This window comes from Halichoeres trimaculatus, unplaced genomic scaffold, assembly GCF_033239565.1.
Source record: "Halichoeres trimaculatus isolate MK-OKI-2021-1 unplaced genomic scaffold, fHalTri1.1 fHalTri1_scaffold_22, whole genome shotgun sequence".
NCBI lineage: Eukaryota > Metazoa > Chordata > Actinopteri > Labriformes > Labridae > Halichoeres > Halichoeres trimaculatus.
Window position 1 is genome coordinate 24230572 of NW_027437200.1, and position 26172 is coordinate 24256743.

Sequence of the window (26172 nt, forward strand, 5' to 3'; positions counted from 1 at the left end):
CAGTTGTCACTAATCAATCAATGTAAATATATTTGTCCCCAAATAACATTTACTGCTTCATCTAAGAACTGTGCCACAGGTCCTATTAACAAACCAGCAACTCTGCTTTATAAAGTTAATACTACAATAAAATTGTGTGTAACTGTTCTATATCACATAACACAAGTCATCTCAAAGCTAAAACTTCTTCCACCCCTAGTAAACACTGGATCCATGAATCCACCTGACTTAGGCCCCTAATTCTTGTAAAACAATGCCTAAATTGTTGCCATTTAAATGACAACCTGGAGTATCTCCTCAAGCATAACACACTTAACCTCAGGGTTGAGCATTGTGTAATGCTAATGTTGAGCAATGACAATAACAATAAAATGACATTAATTACACTATTGTACCTTATCCCATTTGCACATTGATAAAATGTCTGGATATTTGTTTCATTCTTTTGAATACTGTAAAACATACTAGGATTTTTGCTTTCTATTTCATCATACACAAAATCACTTTCTCATGGTAGGCTGTCATTCATGGGCTTTCCTTCATACACAACATATCCCTGCTACAGGCTGAGGAGATGTTCACTACTTGCCAATGTTTTTGCCTATATCGTGAACACAATAACATCAAGTCTTTATTACTTGTGCTAATAATTATCACTACACCTTCATTAAAAATTCTAGAACTTAAGTACTGTATAAGCCACAGACATCTCAGATGGGTTCAATTTTGACAACCACCGCTGTGAGCTGAAAGACAACTCCAATACACTGGGTGGCGCTGTCGTGAGAAAATACCGCCATGAGACTGCTGCCTGCAGTGACACAGCTGGATACTATCGAAACTCAGGAAATGGGGCGTGTTTTACAGTAGCGCTGCATTCAGCCATTAAACAGGACGAACTGTTTGTTAGCACCAACGACGACTTGTGTTGGATCCAAAACTACGCCTCAGCACACCAACAGTTCCATAAAATGTACACAAATTAGCTCATGATTGACAAAACCTCTGCGTCCTTATTACAGTAAAAGCGTAGCAACAATATGTACAAAAAACACGGTTTACTCCTTCCCACAAAGACTATACTCCCTTCCACCACCATCCCCCACAAGCATGGACGACCGAAACCTACGTTAACAAATACAACAATACCAACTCAGAACACGTACTGAAATCCTCATTGACCAAAAACACAGATAAACTGACTCACAACGAAAAAATCTGTATGAATCTGCTATCACGCCTTACTACACAATTGTCAGCGCGTTACTCTCACACAAATACACCGCTAAATAAGACTCTACTTTTCATCGTCTCGTTAAACGACGCTACCTCTGCTGCAAAGCCACAGCTAGCTACATACAGATGAAAACAAACACACATACTCTTTCAGGAGCCAAACACAAATTGTGAGAGCGGGCACGACCAGCCGTTCACTTTCAATAAAACGTGAATGCAAACCTAATCAGTTTTTTTTCCGAAAGGAGTCCGTTTATTTGTGTTTTTGGTCATGTAACCTATGCCCCTTCCGAGTGCAGGAGAAACCGGCAGATGAGGGTGAGGGGTGCGTGCGCCCTTGGCTTCTGTTTATATCATCGAACACCTCCGTTCACAAACAGCCATACTAACTCACAAACATCGACTTAAATGCTCCATACATACGAACTAAGTTACACAAAGTTAGGAAAATGCGCCAGGAAAACATTAAACCTTTATCATCCCTTTTAAACTACCTTACTCCAAAAGAAAGAAATTACAATACAACTCGTTCAAGCACTGTCATTACTTACTGTGTCCAAAGCGTCGGCCGAAGAATGAAGACTCGTACAGGAAAAAAAAAATGAGGGGGAAAGAAAGAAAAACGGAAAAAGAACAAAGAAGGAAAAACTTGAAGAAAACAATGAATCTCTCAGATGGGATCGCTAACTCGCCGTAGCGTGTTCGCTCGCTCTGAGTTTACCACACAAAATGGCACCCGATACTGTGTTACGGAGAGTTTTATAACCTCTCCAGCCAACCGACCAATCACAATACAGTATAGAGCCGTGCCCACGATGACACTGCAGGCGTGAATTAAAACGGTAACGCCCACTGAAGTAAAGACAACTTCAAAAATACATGATAATCCTTTGTAATAATTTGGTTGCAACTTAATATACACTAGGCAGTACACAAAAACATGTTTCACTTCAAGACACGAAAATAAAAATCCTAAACAAAAAAACAGCTATGAATGTTTCTGTTTTGTGTTTACATGGCTTTACGTAAAATGCTGATCGGCTAGTAATGTTTTCCTCACGCATGTGGGATAAATGGAATGTAATGTCTGCTTTTCGTATGTTACCCCAAACTTTTCCAATGTATCCTACACTACCTATTTCCTCTGTATTAACTCTGATATAATCAGTTAAATACTCTTCTTGTATCATCGCAAAGATAGCTTAACGGCTTTGACCCCGCGCTACGGTGTCGATAGTTTTTCTTATGGCACGGGTTCGAATCCAACTCGTGCCTACCTATGTACATTATCCATCAATTTTCCTATATGTCCCGCACTACCTATTTCCTCTCCTTTATCTTATTGGACACATCAAGTCATCAAAACACACCATCTTTTAATGTCTTTTCGTCTTTTTAAAATTGTATTTCTTTTCACACAATTCACTGCAAATCCTTAAACCTCATGAAGCAAACAAAGCAAATGCTGCCTTGAACTGAAACCGCCACAAACTCTATCACATCCCTCATAAGACGTACTACATCACCTACACTTTTGCAACTTGCTTGCACTGCGTACAAGCTTTACAAATTCATGTTAATTTGTTATCCACATTTGGTAATAATACTCTCTAACACATATAGGAAAATTACACAATGATGATGTATATTTACTGAGACTACAGCACTGGGTAACCATGTGTGTGCGTGTGTGTGTGTGTGTGTGTGCGTGTATCCGTGTGTCTGTGTCTGTGTGTATGTATGTATGTGTGTGTGTTTGTCTGTGTCTGTGTCTGTGTCTGTGTGTGTGTGTTTGTGTGTGTGTGTGTGTGTGTGTGTGTGTGTGTCTGTCTCTATAAAAAAACGGCAAACAACAGCCATATTCATTTTATTGACACAACAAAAAAAAAAACATTTAAATCAGGAAAGAGTAATGATAAAGGAACAGAAGACACAATGAATGCACTAAATTTATTGTGTACAGAAAATGTCTTTACCGCTTAGACCTCACAGGAAGTAACTCATCTTAGGAACTCATGAGATAAATAACATGATCCTCAGACCCTAAACTCTGGTGTTAATGAAGAACAGTAATGCTTATTGAACATGATTTTTCATTGAAGGTTTATTAGAACATAACCAGGATCCTGAAAACGTACTGAAACAGTTGAAGATAACTTGAACACACTTCAGAGGCTGGATGAAACCTATATAACAGGAGAGACAAAGCATTATCAAAAATTTGACACCTAAGATCTGGTTTGATTAAGAAGGACAGTGTGGTGGCTCATCATTGGATGAAAGGAGTGCTGAGACTGGACAAGAAGAATAGCAGGAAAACTGCTTCAGACTTACAGACCATGGGTGAACAAATACTCTTCCTGACTACTATGATTCCAATGTACCATGTATGCCTGCTGGCGGGGCCAAACCTAATCCATACACATAGCTCTTGGCTAAGCCACATTTTGCTGCACTTGACCACTTGGGAATTGCCCCAATACGGACCATTTTCCGCGGGGCGAGGGCCCGTCATTGCTGCATGCAGCTATATTTAGGGCCCGAGCCCCGGGAACCGGGGGCGAAGCCCTCTTGTAACCGTTAGGATTATTATTATTATTATTATTCTTCTTTGTTTCTGCCGATATAATGCCACTTTGCGTGCCTTTGGCTTGAAAAAAAGGCGAAATGACCTAGCCACAAAATTCAAACTCGGCGAAAAATTTATGATTCCACTGTCTCTGCAAAAATCCATCCCCCCTCGCGCCCCCTAGGGGCTTAAAACTGCAGCCCCTTGGTCTGCTTTGAGCTACAGCCTTGGAATTTGGTGGGTATAACAAGCATGCATAGATGAACAAAAAAGTCTCCTATGACTATCGTGAATTCTCAACACGAACTTCGCTATTAGCACGTAAACATGGGATTTTCACGATTTGTAGCCTACGCATTTAAACGAACTAGTCCTAGGGCTTTTGTCACAGCAACTCCAAACTTGGCATGTGTATACTACACACATGGAACATTAATAATCATAATACAATTTACAGAATATTTTTTCGTTTTGCCAGGACACGGGCTCAAAGTTCGGCATTTTTCAACTTTGTCTAATCTGCACCAAAATGAACACACATGTTCAGTGTTAAGCCCCGGACACAGCCATGTCATTATTCCCCCCAGAAATTACAACGCCTCCTGATGGCAATGGCCTGAAATTGCCAAAATTACGTTTATAGGCTATGTATTTCAATGAACTACTCCCAGGTTTGGACTAAGATGAACTCCAAACTTGGCTTGTGGAAACTACACACATTGAAGATGAACACTTACAATACAATTCTTATCATCTTGTATGGCTCGGCCACAAATGGCCGCCAAAGTTCACCATTTTGCTACTTCATGAAAATCTTAACAGCTCTCTTGTACAATGTTGGATCAGGCCCAAAATGCACACACATGTTAACTCTCCCATCTCCAACACATCCATATACTTCTTTTCATCTAACACTACAGCGCCCCTTACTGTTAACAGGAACTCATCTCTTTTCCTCTGTCATTTATGGCCTCTTCATTTTTGGCCATTTTCTTTTTCATTTAACTTGCAAATGTCTGTCACGCCTTCATAAAGCATTACAAATCAGCTCATGTCCTGAAGGTCAATGCTGTGTCTATGGCACTAGCTTCACCTCGCTAATGTCAAAACACAGCAGGAACTAGTACTAACTCAGTCATTTAAGGTCTCATTTCTTCCAAACTTCACAAACACCATGAAAATCCATCCCCCAACTCTTCTATAACCTCAAATCTCTGCTACTGCAATAGCGCCACCCACTGGAAATGCTTGATGATGTTATTACTTTCATTTTAACATTTGCTCCAAATTTTACACACATCAACTCACTCCCACTCCTGACTGCTGTTGACATGCATCACAGTGATAATGCAGCTCCCCCTATTGGACACTAATCATATCCACTATGATTTCAATGTACCATGTATGCTTGCTCGCGGGGCGACAACCTCATCCATACACAAAGCTCTTGCTTGAGGCACATTTTGCTGCACTTTGGCTGCTTGGACATTGCCCCAATACGGACCATTTCCCGCGGGGCGAGGGCCCGTCATTGCTGCATGCAGCTATATTTAGGGCCCGAGCCCCGGGAACCGGGGGCGAAGCCCTCTTGTAACCGTTAGGATTATTATTATTATTATTCTTCTTTGTTTCTGCCGATATAATGCCACTTTGCGTGCCTTTGGCTTGAAAAAAAGGCGAAATGACCTAGCCACAAAATTCAAACTCGGCGAAAAATTTATGATTCCACTGTCTCTGCAAAAATTCATCCCCCCTCGCGCCCCCTAGGGGCTTAAAACTGCAGCCCCTTGGTCTGCTTTGAGCTACAACCTTGAAATTTGGTGGGTATAACAAGCATGCCCACATGAACAAAAAAGTCTCTTATGACTATCGTGAATTCTCAACACGAACTTCGCTATTAGCACGTAAACATGGGATTTTGACGATTTGTAGCCTACGCATTTGAACGAACTAGTCCTAGGGCTTTTGTCACAGCAACTCCAAACTTGGCATGTGTATACTACACACATTGAACATTAATAATCATAATACAATTTACAGAATATTTTTCTGTTTGGCTAGGACACGGGCTCAAAGTTCGGCATTTTTCAACTTTGTCTAATCTGCACCAAAATTTACACACATGTTCAGTGTTAAGCCCCGGACACAGCCATGTCCCTATTCCTCCCACAAATTACAACGCCTCCTGATGGCAATGGCCTGAAATTGCCAAAATTACGTTTATAGGCTGTGTATTTCAATGAACTACTCCCAGGTTTGGACTAAGATGAACTCCAAACTTGCCTTGTGGAAACTACACACATTGAAGATGAACACTTACAATACAATTCTTATCATCTTGTATGGCTCAGCCACAAATGGCCGCCAAAGTTCACCATTTTGCTACTTCATGAAAATCTTAATAGCTCTCTTGTACAATGTTGGATCAGGCCCAAAATGCACACACGTGTTACCTCTCCCATCTCCAACACATCCATATACTTCTTTTCATCTAACACTACAGCGCCCCTTACTGTTAACAGGAACTCATGTCTTTTCCTCTCTGATTCATAGCCTCTTCATTTTTTGCCATTTTCTTTTTCATTTCACTTGCAAATCTCTGTCACGCCTTCATAAAGCATTACACATCAGCTCATGTCCTCAAGGTCGAGGGTGTGTCTATGGCACTAGCTTCACCTCGCTAATGTCAAAACACATCAGGAAGTAGTACTAACTCAGTCATTTAAGGTCTCATTTCTTCCAAACTTCACACACACCATGAAAGTCCATCCCCCAACTCTTCTATAACCTCAAATCTCTGCTACTGCAATAGCGCCACCCACTGGAAATGCTTGATCATATTATTACATTCATTTTAACGTTTGCTCCAAATTTTACACACATGAAGTCACTCCCACTCCTGACTGCTGTTGACATGAATTACAGTGATAATGCTGCTCCCCCTATGGTACACTAATCATATCAACTATGCTTTCAATGTACCATGTATGCTTGCTTGCGGGGGAACAACCTCATCCATACACAGAGCTCTTGCTTGAGGCACATTTTGACGACTTAGCCCGCTTGGGAATTACCCCAAAACGGACCATTTACCGCGGGGCGAGGGCCCGTCATTGCTGCATGCAGCTATATTTAGGGCCCGAGCCCCGGGAACCGGGGGCGAAGCCCTCTTGTAACCGTTAGGATTATTAGGGCCCGAGCCCCCGAGAATCGGGGGGCGAAGCCCTCTTGTAATCGTTAGGATTATTATTCTTCTTCTTCTTCTTTGTTTCTGCCAATACAATGCCATTTTGCGTGCCTTTGGCTTGAAAAAAAGGCGAAATGACCTAGCCACAAAATTCAAACTCGGCGAAAAATTTATGATTCCACTGTCTCAGCAAAAATCCATCACCCCTCGCGCCCCCTAGGGGCTTAAAACTGCAGCCCCTTGGTCTGCTTTGAGCTACAGCCTTGAAATTTGGTGGGTATAACAAGCATGCCCACATGAACAAAAAAGTCTCTTATGACGATCGTGAATTCTCAACACGAACTTCAGTATTAGCACGTAAACATGGGATTTTCACGATTTGTAGCCTACGCATTTGAACGAACTAGTCCTAGGGCTTTTGTCACAGCAACTCCAAACTTGGCATGTGTATACTACACACATTGAACATTAATAATCATAGCTAAATTTACAGAATATTTTTCCGTTTTGCCAGGACACGGGCTCAAAGTTCGGCATTTTTCAACTTTGTCCAATCTTCACCAAAATCAAGACACATGTTCAGTGTTAAGCCCTGGACACAGCCATGTCATTATTCCCCCCAGAAATTACAACGCCTCCTGATGGCAATGGCCTGAAATTGCCAAAATTACGTTTATAGGCTATGTATTTCAATGAACTACTCCCAGGTTTTGACTAACATGAACTCCAAACTTGGCTTGTGGAAACTACACACATTGAAGATGAACACTTACAATACAATTTTCATTATCTTGTATGGCGTGGCCACAAATGGCCACCAAAGTTCACCATTTTGCTACTTCATGAAAATCTTAATAGCTCTCTTGTACAATGTTTGATCAGGCCCAAAATGCACACACATGATACCTCTCCCATCTCCAACACATCCATATACTTCTTTTCATCTAACACTACAGCGCCCCTTACTGTTAACAGGAACTCATGTCTTTTACTCTCTGATTTATAGCCTCTTCATTTTTTGCCATTTTCTTTTTCATTTAACTTGCAAATGTCTGTCACACCTTCATAAAGCATTACAAATCAGCTCATGTCCTCAAGGTCAAGGGTGTGTCTATGGCACTAGCTTCACCTCGCTAATGTCAAAACACAGCAGGAAGTAGTACTAACTCAGTCATTTAAGGTCTAATTTCTTCCAAACTTCACACACACCATGAAAGTCCATCCCCCAACTCTTCTATAACCTCAAATCTCTGCTACTGCAATAGCGCCACCCACTGGAAATGCTTGATCATATTATTACATTCATTTTAACGTTTGCTCCAAATTTTTCACACATGAAGTCACTCCCACTCCTGACTGCTGTTGACATGAATTACAGTGATAACACTGCTCCCCCTATGGTACACTGATCATATCAACTATGCTTTCAATGTACCATGTATGCTTGCTTGCGGGGGAACAACCTCATCCATACACAGAGCTCTTGCTTGAGGCACATTTTGCTGCACTTAGCCCGCTTGGGAATTACCCCAATACGGACCATTTTCCGCGGGGCGAGGGCCCGTCATTGCTGCATGCAGCTATATTTATTCTTCTTCTTCTTCTTCTTCTTCTTTGTTTCTGCCAATACAATGCCATTTTGCGTGCCTTTGGCTTGAAAAAAAGGCGAAATGACCTAGCCACAAAATTCAAACTCGGCGAAAAATTTATGATTCCACTGTCTCTGCAAAAATTCATCCCCCCTCACGCCCCCTAGGGGCTTAAAACTGCAGCCCCTTGGTCTGCTCTGAGCTACAGCCTTGAAATTTGGTGGGTATAACAAGCATGCCCACATGAACAAAAAAGTCTCTTATGACTATCGTGAATTCTCAACACGAACTTTGCTATTAGCACGTAAACATGGGATTTTCACGATTTGTAGCCTACGCATTTGAACGAACTAGTCCTAGGGCTTTTGTCACACCAGCTCCAAACTTGCCATGTGTATACTACACACATTGAACATTAATAATCATAATACAATTTACAGAATATTTTTCCGTTTTGCCAGGACACGGGCTCAAAGTTCGGCATTTTTCAACTTTGTCCAATCTTCACCAAAATCAAGACACATGTTCAGTGTTAAGCCCTGGACACAGCCATATCATTATTCTCCCGCGAAAGCACAACGCCTCCTGATGGCAATGGCCTGAAATTGCCAAAATTACTTTTATAGGCTATGTATTTCAATGAACTACTCCCAGGTTTTGACTAACATGAACTCCAAACTTGGCTTGTGGAAACTACACACATTGAAGATGAACACTTACAATACAATTGTCATTATCTTGTATGGCGTGGCCTCAAATGGCCGCCAAAGTTCACCATTTTGCTACTTCATGAAAATCTTAATAGCTCTCTTGTACAATGTTTGATCAGGCCCAAAATGCACACATATGTTAACTCTCCCATCTCCAACACATCCATATACTTCTTTTCATCTAACACTACAGCGCCCCTTACTGTTAACAGGAACTCATGTCTTTTACTCTCTGATTTATAGCCTCTTCATTTTTTGCCATTTTCTTTTTCATTTAACTTGCAAATGTCTGTCACGCCTTCATAAAGCATTACAAATCAGCTCATGTCCTCAAGGTCGAGGGTGTGTCTATGGCACTAGCTTCACCTCGCTAATGTCAAAACACAGCAGGAAGTAGTACTAACTCACTCATTTAAGGTCTAATTTCTTCCAAACTTCACACACACCATGAAAGTCCATCCCCCAACTCTTCTATAACCTCAAATCTCTGCTACTGCAATAGCGCCACCCACTGGAAATGCTTGATCATATTATTACATTCATTTTAACGTTTGCTCCAAATTTTACACACATGAAGTCACTCCCACTCCTGACAGCTGTTGACATGAATTACAGTGATAATGCAGCTCCCCCTATGGTACACTAATCATATCAACTATGCTTTCAATGTACCATGTATGCTTGCTTGCGGGGGAACAACCTCATCCATACACATAGCTCTTGCTTGAGGCACATTTTGCTGCACTTAGCCCGCTTGGGAATTACCCCAAAACGGACCATTTTCCGCGGGGCGAGGGCCCGTCATTGCTGCATGCAGCTATATTTATTCTTCTTCTTCTTCTTCTTCTTCTTCTTTGTTTCTGCCAATACAATGCCATTTTGCGTGCCTTTGGCTTGAAAAAAAGGCGAAATGACCTAGCCACAAAATTCAAACTCGGCGAAAAATTTATGATTCCACTGTCTCTGCAAAAATCCATCCCCCCTCGCGCCCCCTAGGGGCTTAAAACTGCAGCCCCTTGGTCTGCTTTAAGCTACAGCCCCGAAATTTGGGGGGTATAACAAGCATGCCTAGATGAACGAAAAAGTCTCTTATGACTATCGTGAATTCTCAACACGAACTTCGCTATTAGCACGTAAACTTGGAATTTTCACGATTTGTAGCCTACGCATTTGAACGAACTAGTCCTAGGGCTTTTGTCACAGCAACTCCAAACTTGGCATGTGTATACTACACACATTGAACATTAATAATCATAATACAATTTACAGAATATTTTTTCGTTTTGCCAGGACACGGGCTCAAAGTTCGGCATTTTTCAACTTTGTCCAATCTGCACCAAAATTAACACACATGTTCAGTGTTAAGCCCCGGACACAGCCATGTCACTATTCCCCCCAGAAATTACAACACCTCCTGATGGCAATGGCCTGAAATTGCCAAAATTACGTTTATAGGCTATGTATTTCAATGAACTACTCCCAGGTTTGGACTTAGATGAACTCCAAACTTGGCTTGTGGAAGCTACACACATTGAAGATGAACAGTTACACTACAATTGTTATCATCTTGTATGGCGTGGCCACAAATGGCTGCCAAAGTTCACCATTTTGCTACTTCATGAAAATCTTCATAGCTCTCTTGGACAATGTTGGATCAGGCCCAAAATGCACACACATGTTACCTGTCCCATCCCCAGCACATCCATATACTTCTTTTCATCTAACACTACAGCGCCCCTTACTGTTAACAGGAAGTAATGTCTTTTACTGTCTGATTTATAGCCTCTTCATTTTTTGCCATTTTCTTTTTCATTTAACTTGCAAATCTCTGTCACGCCTTCATAAAGCATTACAAATCAGCTCATGTCCTCAAGGTCAAGGGTCTGTCTATGGCACTAGCTTCACCTCGCTAATGTCAAAAGACTGCAGGAAGTAGTACTAACTCAGTCATTTAAGGTCTAATTTCCTCCAAACTGCACACACACCATGGAAGTCCATCCCCCAACTCTTCTATAACCTCAAATCTCTGCAACTGCAATAGCGCCACCCACTGGAAATGCTTGATAATATTATTACATTCATTTTAACGTTTGCTCCAAATTTTACACACATGAACTCACTCCCACTCCTGACTGCTGTTGACATGAATTACAGTGATAATGCTGCTCCCCCTATGGTACACTAATCATATCAACTATGCTTTCAATGTACCATGTATGCTTGCTTGCGGGGCGACGACCTCATCCATACACAGAGCTCTTGCTTGAGGCACATTTTGCTGCACTTAGGCTGCTTGGGAATTACCCCAATACGGACCATTTTCCGCGGGGCGAGGGCCCGTCATTGCTGCATGCAGCTATATTTCTTCTTCTTCTTTGTTTCTGCCTATACAATGCCATTTTGCGTGCCTTTGGCTTGAAAAAAAGGCGAAATGACCTAGCCACAAAATTCAAACTCTGCGAAAAATTTATGATTCCACTGTCTCAGCAAAAATCCATCACCCCTCGCGCCCCCTAGGGGCTTAAAACTGCAGCCCCTTGGTCTGCTTTGAGCTACAGCCTTGAAATTTGGTGGGTATAACAAGCATGCCCACATGAACAAAAAAGTCTCTTATGACTATCGTGAATTCTCAACACGAACTTCGCTATTAGCACGTAAACATGGGATTTTCATGATTTGTAGCCTACGCATTTGAACGAACTAGTCCTAGGGCTTTTGTCACAGCAACTCCAAACTTGGCATGTGTATACTACACACATTGAACATTAATAATCATAATACAATTTACAGAATAATTTTCCGTTTTGCCAGGACACGGGCTCAAAGTTCGGCATTTTTCAACTTTGTCCAATCTTCACCAAAATCAAGACACATGTTCAGTGTTAAGCCCCGGACACAGCCATGTCCCTATTCCTCCCAGAAATTACAACGCCTCCTGATGGCAATGGCCTGAAATTGCCAAAATTACGTTTATAGGCTATGTATTTCAATGAACTACTCCCAGGTTTGGACTAAGATGAACTCCAAACTTGCCTTGTGGAAACTACACACATTGAAGATGAACACTTACAATACAATTCTTATCATCTTGTATGGCGTGGCCACAAATGGCCGCCAAAGTTCACCATTTTGCTACTTCATGAAAATCTTAATAGCTCTCTTGTACAATGTTGGATCAGGCCCAAAATGCACACACATGTTAACTCTCCCATCCCCAACACATCCATACACTCCTTTTCATCTAACACTACAGCGCCCCTTACTGTTAACAGGAACTCATGTCTTTTACTCTCTGATTTATAGCCTCTTCATTTTTGGCCATTTTCTTTTTCATTTAACTTGCAAATGTCTGTCACGCCTTCATAAAGCATTACAAATCAGCTCATGTCCTCAAGGTCAATGCTGTGTCTATGCCACTAGCTTCACCTCGCTAATGTCAAAACACAGCAGGAAGTAGTACTAACTCAGTCATTTAAGGTCTAATTTCTTCCAAACTTCACACACACCATGAAAGTCCATCCCCAAACTCTTCTATAACCTCAAATCTCTGCTACTGCAATAGCGCCACCCACTGGAAATGCTTGATCATATTATTACATTCATTTTAATGTTTGCTCCAAATTTTTCACACATGAAGTCACTCCCACTCCTGACTGCTGTTGACATGAATTACAGTGATAATGCTGCTCCCCCTATGGTACACTAATCATATCAACTATGCTTTCAATGTACCATGTATGCTTGCTTGCGGGGGAACAACCTCATCCATACACAGAGCTCTTACTTGAGGCAGATTTTGCTGCGCTTAGCCCGCTTGGGAATTACCCCAATACGGACCATTTTCCGCGGGGCGAGGGCCCGTCATTGCTGCATGCAGCTATATTTAGGGCCCGAGCCCCCGAGAATCGGGGGGCGAAGCCCTCTTGTAACTGTTAGGATTATTCTTCTTCTTCTTCTTCTTCTTCTTCTTCTTCTTCTTCTTCTTTGTTTCTGCCAATACAATGCCATTTTGCGTGCCTTTTGCTTGAAAAAAAGGCGAAATGACCTAGCCACAAAATTCAAACTCGGCGAAAAATTTATGATTCCACTGTCTCTGCAAAAATTCATCCCCCCTTGCGCCCCCTAGGGGCTTAAAACTGCAGCCCCTTGGTCTGCTTTGAGCTACAGCCTTGAAATTTGGTGGATATAACAAGCATGCCCACATGAACAAAAAAGTCTCTTATGACTATCGTGAATTCTCAACACGAACTTCGCTATTAGCACGTAAACATGGGATTTTGACGATTTGGAGCCTACGCATTTGAACGAACTAGTCCTAGGGCTTTTGTCACAGCAACTCCAAACTTGGCATGTGTATACTACACACATTGAACATTAATAATCATAGCTAAATTTTCGGAATATTTTTCCGTTTGGCTAGGACACGGGCTCAAAGTTCGGCATTTTTCAACTTTGTCTAATCTGCACCAAAATTTACACACATGTTCAGTGTTAAGCCCTGGACACAGCCATGTCCCTATTCCTCCCAGAAATTACAACGCCTCCTGATGGCAATGGCCTGAAATTGCCAAAATTACGTTTATAGGCTATGTATTTCAATGAACTACTCCCAGGTTTGGACTAAGATGAACTCCAAACTTGCCTTGTGGAAACTACACACATTGAAGATGAACACTTACAATACAATTCTTATCATCTTGTATGGCGTGCCCACAAATGGCCGCCAAAGGTCACCATTTTGCTACTTCATGAAAATCTTAATAGCTCTCTTGTACAATGTTGGATCAGGCCCAAAATGCACACACATGTTAACTCTCCCATTCCCAACACATCCATATACTTCTTTTCATCTAACACTACAGCGCCCCTTACTGTTAACAGGAACTCATGTCTTTTACTCTCTCATTTAGAGCCTCTTCATTTTTGGCCATTTTCTTTTTCATTTCACTTGCAAATGTCTGTCACGCCTTCATAAAGCATTACAAATCAGATCATGTCCTGAAGGTCAATGCTGTGTCTATGGCACTAGCTTCACCTCGCTAATGTCAAAACACAGCAGGAAGTAGTACTAACTCAGTCATTTAAGGTCTCATTTCTTCCAAACTTCACACACACCATGAAAGTCCATCCCGCAACTCTTCTATAACCTCAAATCTCTGCTACTGCAATAGCGCCACCCACTGGAAATGCTTGATCATATTATTACATTCATTTTGACGTTTGCTCCAAATTTTACACACATGAAGTCACTCCCACTCCTGACTGCTGTTGACATGAATTACAGTGATAATGCTGCTCCCCCTATGGTACACTAATCATATCAACTATGCTTTCAATGTACCATGCATGCTTGCTTGCGGGGGAACAACCTCATCCATACACAGAGCTCTTGCTTGAGGCACATTTTGCTGCACTTAGCCTGCTTGGGAATTACCCCAAAACGGACCATTTTCCGCGGGGGCGAGGGCCCGTCATTGCTGCATGCAGCTATATTTCTTCTTCTTCTTCTTCTTTGTTTCTGCCAATACAATGCCATTTTGCGTGCCTTTGGCTTGAAAAAAAGGCGAAATGACCTAGCCACAAAATTCAAACTCGGCGAAAAATTTATGATTCCACTGTCTCAGCAAAAATCCATCACCCCTTGCGCCCCCTAGGGGCTTAAAACTGCAGCCCCTTGGTCTGCTTTGAGCTACAGCCTTGAAATTTGGTGGGTATAACAAGCATGCCCACATGAACAAAAAAGTCTCTTATGACGATCGTGAATTCTCAACATGAACTTCAGTATTAGCACGTAAACATGGGATTTTCACGATTTGTAGCCTACGCATTTGAACGAACTAGTCCTAGGGCTTTTTTCACAGCAACTCCAAACTTGGCATGTGTATACTACACACATTGAACATTAATAATCATAGCTAAATTTACAGAATATTTTTCCGTTTTGCCAGGACACGGGCTCAAAGTTCGGCATTTTTCATCTTTGTCCAATCTTCACCAAAATCAAGACACATGTTCAGTGTTAAGCCCTGGACACAGCCATATCATTATTCTCCCCCGAAAGCACAACGCCTCCTGATGGCAATGGCCTGAAATTGCCAAAATTACGTTTATAGGCTATGTATTTCAATGAACTACTCCCAGGTTTGGACTAACATGAACTCCAAACTTGCCTTGTGGAAACTACACACATTGAAGATGAACACTTACAATACAATTGTCATTATCTTGTATGGCGTGGCCACAAATGGCCACCAAAGTTCACCATTTTGCTACTTCATGAAAATCTTAATAGCTCTCTTGTACAATGTTTGATCAGGCCCAAAATGCACACACATGATACCTCTCCCATCTCCAACACATCCATATACTTCTTTTCATGTAACACTACAGCGCCCCTTACTGTTAACAGGAACTCATGTCTTTTACTCTCTCATTTATAGCCTCTTCATTTTTTGCCATTTTCTTTTTCATTTAACTTGCAAATGTCTGTCACACCTTCATAAAACATTACAAATCAGCTCATGTCCTCAAGGTCAAGGGTGTGTCTATGGCACTAGCTTCACCTCGCTAATGTCAAAACACAGCAGGAAGTAGTACTAACTCAGTCATTTAAGGTCTAATTTCTTCCAAACTTCACACACACCATGAAAGTCCATCCCCCAACTCTTCTATAACCTCAAATCTCTGCTACTGCAATAGCGCCACCCACTGGAAATGCTTGATCATATTATTACATTCATTTTAACGTTTGCTCCAAATTTTTCACACATGAAGTCACTCCCACTCCTGACTGCTGTTGACATGAATTACAGTGATAACGCTGCTCCCCCTATGGTACACTGATCATATCAACTATGCTTTCAATGTACCATGTATGCTTGCTTGCGGGGGAACAACCTCATCCATACACAGAGCTCTTGCTTGAGGCACATTTTGCTGCACTTAGCCCGCTTGGGAATTACCCCAATACGGACCATTTTCCGCGGGGCGAGGGCCCGTCATTGCTGCATGCAGCTATATTTGTTGTTGTATCTGCATATTCTCTAGATAAATGTAAAGGTAAGCCACAGTTCTTTCCTTTTATCGATAGGAATCATGATCACTCTACAACAACATTTTTTTTATAGCAGGGTTAGAGATTAAAAATGCTAATTTACATAGAATATCATAGATGTAAGGTTTTTTTTTAATAAGTACTTGCTTGCGTTCCCTTTCCCCATCGGATTTAAAGATGAGATCACAGAGCTGAAGAGGAAAACCTCACTTCTTCGTCAAGACTTAATGAACAAGCAAAACAACTACGAGGATTTTTGTACCATACTTATGGAGGTGAAAACGGAACTGAACAAGAGGAAAGACTATGAAGGTTATATCACCACACTGATCAATGTGAAGACTGGACTCGAGAACCAGAGGTATGAAATTAAAATGCTTCTGGAGGAGGGGGAGAAGGAAAGGGACGATAACAAGGAAAAACTTCAGGCAGTAGAAAAAGAAATAACAGAGAAAGAGATGTCATTTGAAAAACCAGAGGAGTTGTTGAGAGAAAAAGAAAATCTGTTACGAGACCAGTGGAAACTTGATCAGACAAAGAGAAATACAGAGAAACAGCTACTGAACATTGAAAAACTGCTGGAACCAATAGAGATCCAGATTACGTAGAATAAGTAACTGCAGGAGACGGACCAAGGACACTAAACTGATCATTTATTGGGCTGAGGGGAAGGCGATTTGAGTTATACCCATGGACTTGAATGGATATGTCAAAAGAACAATCGTTTTATCAGCGTAACTGGTGCATATCTTTTTATTTTTATTTTTGTGCTACCTTTGGTTCTTTTAAGTGCTGCGAAAACAGTATGTGAAGTGTGTTTGTTTCTTTCACTATGGCAGCTAAAATAAATTAATTAATAAATAAAAAGTTTGTATTACCTGACCATATTATCCACTTTATTCTGTTTTATTTTCATTAACTTCCCTTTAACCCTTTATTTTTACTTATGACAAAAGAAAATGTGATGCAATACAAAATATTATATGACTGAAAACATTTTAATGGATCTGCTTCTTGAGTTTAGTATTACAAACACATGATACATATATGGTAGTCTCACTATCATTTGTGTACATGTATTTTTTCTTGCTTTTTTAAATGTTTTTTCGCTATCTATAAATTACATGTTCATGTATGAAACTAATGTTACCCCTTGAATGTTTCCTAAAAAAACAAAGAAGAAAAAAAGATGAAAAAATGTGTTCATGTTTTGTTTTTTCTTGTTTTTTTTTTTTTTAATTATAATTATTGAATTAAAAAATGGTCATACTCTTCAACATACTCTATATCAAATTCATTCTTGCTTGTCCTAAAGAGGGCCTTGTCTGAATTTTTTTTTCCAGTATACACACACTTTTCAGCCACTTTATCAGGCACACCTGTCCAACTGCTCGTTAACGCAAATTTCTAATTAGCCAATCACATGGCAGCAACTCAATGCATTGGGGAAGAAAGGTGATTTAAGGGACTTTGAACGTGGCATGGTTGTTGGTCTGAGTATTTCAGAAACTGCTGATCTACTGGGATTTTAACCCACAACCATCTCTAGGGTTTACAGAGAATGGTCCCAAAAAGAATCAGGTGAAAATACATCAATAAATACCCTCAGGTGTTGCTGGTTAAGTAAAATGTAACTCAAAAATCAACTTCAAAACAGTTGAGTGGTGTAATGGTTAACTCAAACCAACAGTTTCATTTTACAGTACTGCAATAAAAATCAACTGCCAACCAACTGGCAACTCCTGTATTATGTTATATCAGACAGGGGTTTAGTATCTGGTGTGCTACTACACAGAATATCACATATCAGAAAACGTATTTGTGTTTTGGTGCATATTGATAAATACTCCAAATAAAGAAGTAGACAGCATTACAACTGGAAACAAAATGGTCTAAAATGAAAAGCTGAACCACGAAAACTTATACACCAAATATGTGCATTGTGAATTTCATTAGTAGTTGTTTTGTGAGTACTATTGCCATTGTTGTTGTTTTCAGTATTGAGAATGTTTGGCTTAAAAGTTTAAAAAAATGAATCATAATCAAGAGTTTTTTTCATCAGATTTCAGAGTTTTAGGGCTTAAGAGTTTTTTTTTTTAAATGTATAGCAAGAACACAAATCTGTAGTGGATTTTAAGAAAGTAGAGAAAATAAGGCCATGGCAGTTTCATAAAGAGCCTGTTATCTCTGGTTATGGTTATCAAGATGACCACACCTTGTTCATCGTTGATGTCCACGTTCAAAGTTCAAACATTTCATTTGAGGACTTTGACTGAGCAGCACACTGAGAGGTGACGAGCCACACGCAAAAGGTACCTGAGTTTATCAAATTTTGATTATCCATAGTCAAAACGTGCTCTATTAACTGAGCAAAACGTTTTCTTTTTTTTTTTTCAAAGTACATAAAAGAGTTTTTATTTTCTGTAGACAGAACCATAGACGGCAAGGCCTACACAACTTCAGTGCCTTAATTACTATCTCAATAAAAGCCATTTCTTTCAGAGTAGAAGGCTTTGGTATCTATCACAAGTATCATTTTGCAATCAGACGCTAAAGACTGTAAGTGGCCTCCTAAAGGTAAAATTTGAAAAAATCAATTCCTAACTGGTAATAAATCAAATGTGTATGTGAATATTGTTATTTTGGAAAATTACTTGCGAGAATAATACAAATACATAATGTAATGTGTAACGTACGTTTTCTTTATCGGAATAAAAACGCTGCTCATAGATACAGTGTCTCTCTTTTGCACTTTCCCTCTTTCGATTTCTTTCCAACTCTCCGTCTTTTTTCCCTCTGAAACAAAGCAAGAAACATTTTTACGTTCCCCTCCCAGAAAACGTTCAATCCAATTCAAAGATGCACTAAATAATTGTCAATAACAAAGTTAACCAACCCAAAGACATTTGTAAAACACATTTTAAACAATAAACACCTTCTTTTTTTTCCTGATAGCATTTCAAAATGGCCGACCTAAGAGACGTTTTCCAACTTTTTGCTGTCGTCTACGTCCTCACACACTTCTGTGGAGGTAAGATACACACACACACACATACACATGCAGTTTTAAAGCTGTATTTTGGTTGTTTCTCATGTTTTTGCCATAAGAGGATAAGCTCTGCACAAAATGAACGTTTCTGAATTATGTTGAGCTTGGAAGTTGTTGTTTTGTTTGTTTGTTTTTTTAAGTAAGTTATCAGCATTCAAATGGATTGTTGGGATCTGACACAATTTTACACAGTTACACCTAAACAAAGTATCAGAGCATTGATCGGTGAATCTATTTTGTCCATCTCCTTTAGTGGTTCTGAAAATGAGAAATCTTCTCAGTTTCCTCTTTGTAAACCACTTTGATTTTTTGTGTGTGTGTGTGTCATTTTTTCCACCAGGTCAGGGACAGGATAATCTTCCCTCTCAGTCAGTCATGGTGATGGTTGGTGAAGATGTAGTTTTGCCCTGTCAGCTGGAACCTCCCATTAACGCTGTCCCCATGACGATTGAGTGGGGGAGACCGGACCTGGATCCCAGATTTGTTTTTGTCTGGCATCAAGGACAGGAACTTGCAGTGGACCAAAATGAGGCTTACAGGAAAAGAGCCTCTCTGTCCATTGACAACCTGAAGCGTGGAGACCTCTCACTGATGCTCCCTAAGGCCACAATCTCTGATAACGGGATTTACAGATGCTACATTCCTAAACAGGGCAAAGAGTATTTTGTTGAGCTCACTGTTGGTAAGTGATTGGACTCACAAACAAATTTCCAGATGAATAAACAGGACTCTGTCTTACTCAAACAGACTTAAACAGACTTGTCTCCCACTCATCAGGAGCTGCCTCTTCACCTGCCATCACCTTAGCGGGGATCAGTGAAGCCAGTGGAGGGGTGATGTTAGACTGTGAGTCTAAAGGCTGGTACCCACAGCCTGAAGTAAAGTGGCTGGACGGGGACAGGAAAGCCCTCTCTGCTGGACCCACAAAGGCAGTCAGAGATCCTGATGGTCCCTACGTGGTCAGCAGCAGAGCGACTGTGGAGAAAGGAAACAGCAACATCTTCACCTGCAGAGTCCATCAGGAGAAGATCAACCAGACCCAGGAGACACGGATCCATGTTCCAGGTACAAATGCTGAGGAGACGCAAAGACCTACACTTCATAAGAGTGTCAGTATTTACATATTAAAATATCTGTATTGTTCTTTGCCTTATTGTTTCAGATGATTTCTTCATGACCCACTCTAGTTGCACTACTTCTATAGCCTTTAGTGTTGTGTTGAGCTTAATGTTCATTGCTGCAGCTGTTCTGATGGTCCTGATATGGAGAAAATACAAAGCTGGTAAGTGGGGCGGGGGGGTGCTTTATATTAGTAAAAGATTTTTCTCTTAACCTTTTTTGTGATTACATTTTAAAACATCCCCCCAGCACAATGTATTTATCTTCAATCAAAATTCTGTTTACATTTTTTTTATGTATAAAACAGACATTTTTACACCCTTTTTGTATCATCTGTTCCTCTTTACTCCTGTTTCTCCACAGAGGAGAGGATGCACCATGAAGCTAAAGAAAGAGAGCAGCTGATGATGGAGAGCAAGAAAAATGAGGAGGGAAGGAAGGAAAAACTGAAAGAGGAGTTACAGAAGAAAGAGGAGGAACACAGAGATGTGACACAGGTTGTTGAAACCCTGAGAGGACAGAAGGAAGATCTGGGGAAACTGAAGGAGCAGATCTTATCCCAAACTCAGGGGTCAGAGAAACTGTTAGAGGAGACTGAGCAGAAGATGAAAACAGTGGAGAAAGAAATAACAGAGAAAGGAGGAGATAAAACAGCCAACAAAGCTCAGGGATACACCAGACTCAGAGAAATCTTACAGGAGGTCAACTGGAGCCAGGAGGAGAGAAAGAGAGAACATCAACAACTTAATTTGATCACAGAAAAACTGATGAAGAAGACAACAGATGATGTTAACAGACTGACAGAGAGAAAGAGCAGAGCAGAGAGACACATGGAGCAAATTAAGAGACAAATAGAAGAGATGGAGAATCAGAGAGGAGGAGAGGAGATATAGGAGAAGAAGAAAAAGCGTATTTCCTTCTTCATGTTTGACACAAACACATGTTAGGTTACACTCGAGGAGACATTTCAACTGGTTTTGAGTTTTGTGATTGAAGATGAGGTGTATCTGACTTATTTTGTTCTGCTCTTGCATGTGAATCTAAGGTTGAAAATTAACTTGAATTCTTTTATGCACAGAGAAAACAGTTTGTCAGTGGATATCTTTTTTTACTTATTACATTTTAAGTTTTTGTGTTGATTTTGCTCATATTTCAAAAATGAATAATATCTTGCACCAAATACTGATGACCTTGCCTCTTTTCATCTCAAGTTTTTCCTCTCCATAATGCTGATCATAAACATTTTATGAAGACAAAAGTTAAAATCTCCTTCACTTTAAAATCAGGCTGTGGAGCTCTAAGTAGGAAATGTTAAAATATTGTTGAAAAGAAAAAGTAACACTTTAACCAATGTTGAGCGTGGTATACGCCAAGGATGTCCCTTGAGCGCTTTCTTATTCTTATTACCTATGCAAATTTTGGCTAATTTTATGAAAAACAGTCATATAAAGGGTATCACAATTGATGGGAAAGAATCACGAGTAAGTCCGTTTGCTGACGACACTACACTCTTTTTAAGAGATGCAGCTCAGATAGATAAAGCTATTACATCATTAGATATTTTTTCTCTGGCTTCAGGGCTCAAACTAAACCTTACTAAATGTGAATTATTTCCTATCAAGTCTTGCAATGAATTACAAATAGCAGGAATCCCTGTAAAGCAAAAAGTTAAATATTTAGGGGTCATCATCACAAAAGATGAAAACAAAAGACAAATTGAAAATTTTAATCCTCTGGTTTTGTTAATTCAAAAAAAAATTTAATATGTGGTCTCAGAGAGACTCAATCACTGGAAGAGTTCTGCTCTCCAAAGCTGAAGGACTATCAAGTATGGTGTATGCCAGCTCAGCTCTTGATGAGCCAAATGATATAAATGCACAAGTAGATAAGCTCTTATTTAATTTTATATGGAAAAAAAAAGTCACACCTTATTAAAAAAAATGTTATGATTAATAAATTATCCTCAGGTGGATTTAATGTTTTAGACTTTAATACTTTACATTCATCTTTTAAAATTAAATGGATAAAAAAATATTTACATAATCCAAACTCTCAATGGGATTTTATTTCTACGCATGTATTTAAGGCATTGGGAGGTTTAAATTTGCTGTTAAGATGCAATTATAATATTGAAAAACTTCCTGTTAAACTGTCTAACTTTCACAAGCAATTATTGTTGTCCTGGTCCTTAGTTTGTAAACATAATTTTTCCCCTCACAAATATTGCATATGGAATAACAAAGATATCTGCTTGAAGCACAAATCACTTTTCATTAAAAAATGGGTTGACAAAGGTATTATATATGTACATCAGCTATTTAACAAGTATGGATATATGTATTCTTATGATGAATTTTTACATGTGTATTATTTCCCAGTGTTGCCAAAAGACTTTGCAATTATTTTTGACGCAATACCTTCAGGTGTCAAAATGCTGATGTCAAACTATATACATGATCCCGAAGTTAACGTTACAACAGACTTATATATTGGTAATTCTGATCCCTTTTTGAGTGTCAAAACAAATAACAAGTGTATTAGAGATCTCATCATAAGAGACTTTATCAGTAAACCAGCGGCTGTATTTTTTTGGGCTAATTTATTTACTGATATTGATTGGAATTCTGCTTGGCTTCTCCCTAAGAAATATTTTGTGACCAATAAGGTTCGTGAGGTTTGCCTTAAGATCCTGCATCGATGTTATCCTGTTAACACGATAATTTCAAAATATCGTGCAAGTGTTGACCCACTTTGCAACTTTTGTCATCATGCTGAAGAATCAATTGTTCATCTTTTTTGGGAATGTGCCCACACACAGATTTTTAGGACAGATATAACAAGCTTTCTATAAAAGTACAAATTGATCGTAAAGATATTATTTTTGGTATTGCTACGAAGAGTCTCCCCTCAAAAAAAGTTTTTGTGTTAAATTAATATTGTTGTTAGCCAAATATCACATTCATAGCTGTTAGCATTTAAATCAAAAGCCAAAATTTATTGTATTTAAGTCACTGTTGTCCTCGTATCTAATGTCCTTAAATTATTGCACGAATGCCAAAGCCCAGAAGACCAAAAATGTTTGCACAGAATATGAACTATAAAAAAATATTGAATATATATATTTTATTTTTATATTTTTTATTGTACACATAAAGTTTGAGAATCGAGCTTTGTTTTTTGTATGTATACACTGTTATATATATTTTCAATTAAAAAAATAAAAAAATAAAAAAGTAAACGGGTGAGGCGGCCATTTTAAGCCCGGTGTGTTGGAGCTACGGTGTGTAAACTGGATGTGAAGAAGTAAAGAGGCAGAGGGAGAGCAGTTTGACAGCTTTGCTCCTCTGCTCCTCTCTGTCACTCACTGCACTGCTCCCTCACCCCTTGCTCGACCACTCACTCACTAATGACTGCACCTGTGGAAGGGGAGGGGGCGTTCAGGTGCTAGTGATAAAAAACAGACTTCAGGCTACTGGTGTCATTCTTCACTGAAAGTAATGTGAAACGTGTTTGAACAAATAAAAACATATTTATATCAAAGACAGAAAACTGACACATTAAAAGTGATTTAATTTATTCAACTATATTAACAGAATTTTTAAAAATAGTTAAGAAACAATGGACTGATTCATTCAATTTAAAGCAAATGATCTTCAAAAGGATTGTGTGAGTCAGTGTACAAGACAACATCAACACACCATGGCTAGTTGCTTACAGCTGCAGCTTTGGGCCTGCAGTAGTGCAGAAGCACATGAATGAACAATACATTTCTAAACTTCCACCTCCAGTGAAGCTAGGTTGGGCTAATTAGCCAACTGTCAATACATAAAAATGATCAGCTCTGAGTATTTTATTCTATTTCCTGTGGACTGTTCTGAACTTCTGCTCCAATCAAGAACACAACATGAAAGAAGAGTCAATTGCAGCCAAGGTAGGATAAGCTAGCTGTCTTTGCATTTTCAAATGCTAGCCTTTTTCTTATGGCTCCATGTGTTTCCACTTCCCATGAGCAAATAGTTTAGCTTGGTGTAATTAAATCCTGGCGATCAAACTTAAGGCCTTACTTTCTGGAAGTGTTCATTTTGTGACAGAATGCCAAGCAGAGCCATGATGCTAAATCTATTTTTGTTGCTTGATGAGATCTTTACCTAGCTTAACAATTTAGAAGCAGAGTCATGCATTTATGGTTGACAACAAAGAAGCTGAATAAAAAGCAACAGGTTAGCAACATTTGGTCTCTCTTGATGTGACATAATTTATATATAGGTTAAACTTATTGGGAAAGCTTGAGTGTTAGCTTTGCAGAAAATATAGCTCTTAACAACAATGTTTAAAGTTAATGGGTGATTTGGCTCATGTATTATACATAAACATCCCCTATTCATTCATTTATTTATTTATTTATTTATTTATTTATTTATTTATTTATTTATTTAATTATTTATTTATTTATTTATTTATTTAATTATTTATTTATTTATTAAATCTAATAATTCTGCTTGGGAGGATGAAATCCTTGTTACTAAACAAATCACCTTTCTTTTGTGGAAGTGCAAATTTTGGCTTAGCAGACACTTTGGCTCCTCACAGCAACTCTATTTAATAATGAACATTTGTTCGGTTATATCTCCAAACACACACATCAACAAAAATATGAATTTTGTACCATTTCACATGGACATTTCTGAACTTCTGCCTTCTGGAAGTGTTCATTTTGTCACAGAGTGCAGAGCAACACTATGATGCTGAATCTGTTTTTGTTGCATGATGAAAATGTTGCCTAACCTAACAATTGCTGATTTGCACCATTTTTTTTCATAAAACAATGAAGAATAAACTTAGGATTGTTTCATAAATCTTCAGAATATTTTCCCCTGCACATAGCTAGGTTGGGCTAATGAGCTGTCTGTATACTTAAAAATAATCAACTTTGGGCATTTTATTTCATTTAAAGTTGACATTTCTGATTTTTTGCCTCCAATCAAGAACACAACATGAAAGGTGAGTCAGAAGCAGCCAAGGTAGGATAAGCTAGCTGTTTTTTCAAATGCTAGCTTTGTTTTCTTATAGCTTCATTAATTTCCACGGCCCATTTGCAAAGAGTTTAGCTTGCAAGAATTAATTCCTAGCTACCAAACTATAGACCCTGCTTTTCTAGAAGTTGTCATTCTGTCACAGAATATAGAGTAGAGTTATAGTGCTAAATCTTGGTTAATGAATTTACATAGGATTGTTAAATAAATCATCAGAACACGTTCCCATGCACCAAGCAATTTTGGGCTAATGAGCCCAATGAGCTAATAATCAACTTTGGGCATTTTATTCCATTTAAAGTTGACATTTCTGAACATCTGCCTCCAATCAAGAAGAACACAACATGAAAGGTGAGTCAATAGCAGCCAAGGTAGGATAGCTAGCTGTCTTTTTAAATGCTAGCTTTTTTCTCATAGCCCCATGAGTTTTCACTTCTCATTAGTTGTTGTTTAAACAATGAAATTTTAAGCTAGGAACTTAAGGTTTGAGAATTAAATCCATCCACTTAACTTATGACCTTATTTTTCTAAAAGTGTAACACTTGGTACAGATTTTTAAGTATAAGAAGATTGCTATATTTCAGAGTTAAAAACAACCAAGCTAAATAAAAAGCAACAGATTAGAA

At 39.3% G+C, this 26172-nt stretch overlaps 1 protein-coding gene across 1 annotated transcript; it reads left to right on the forward strand.

The window, feature by feature from the left end:
- The first annotated feature begins 19760 nt into the window (after positions 1-19760).
- LOC141811235 (butyrophilin subfamily 3 member A2-like) lies at positions 19761-21406 on the forward strand. The gene is made up of 4 exons (XM_074699217.1): positions 19761-20076; positions 20172-20459; positions 20557-20676; positions 20877-21406. The coding sequence occupies exons 1-4, from the start codon at positions 19770-19772 to the stop codon at positions 21404-21406; spliced, it is 1245 nt and encodes a 414-aa protein (XP_074555318.1). The 5' UTR covers positions 19761-19769.
- The last annotated feature ends 4766 nt before the right edge of the window (positions 21407-26172 follow it).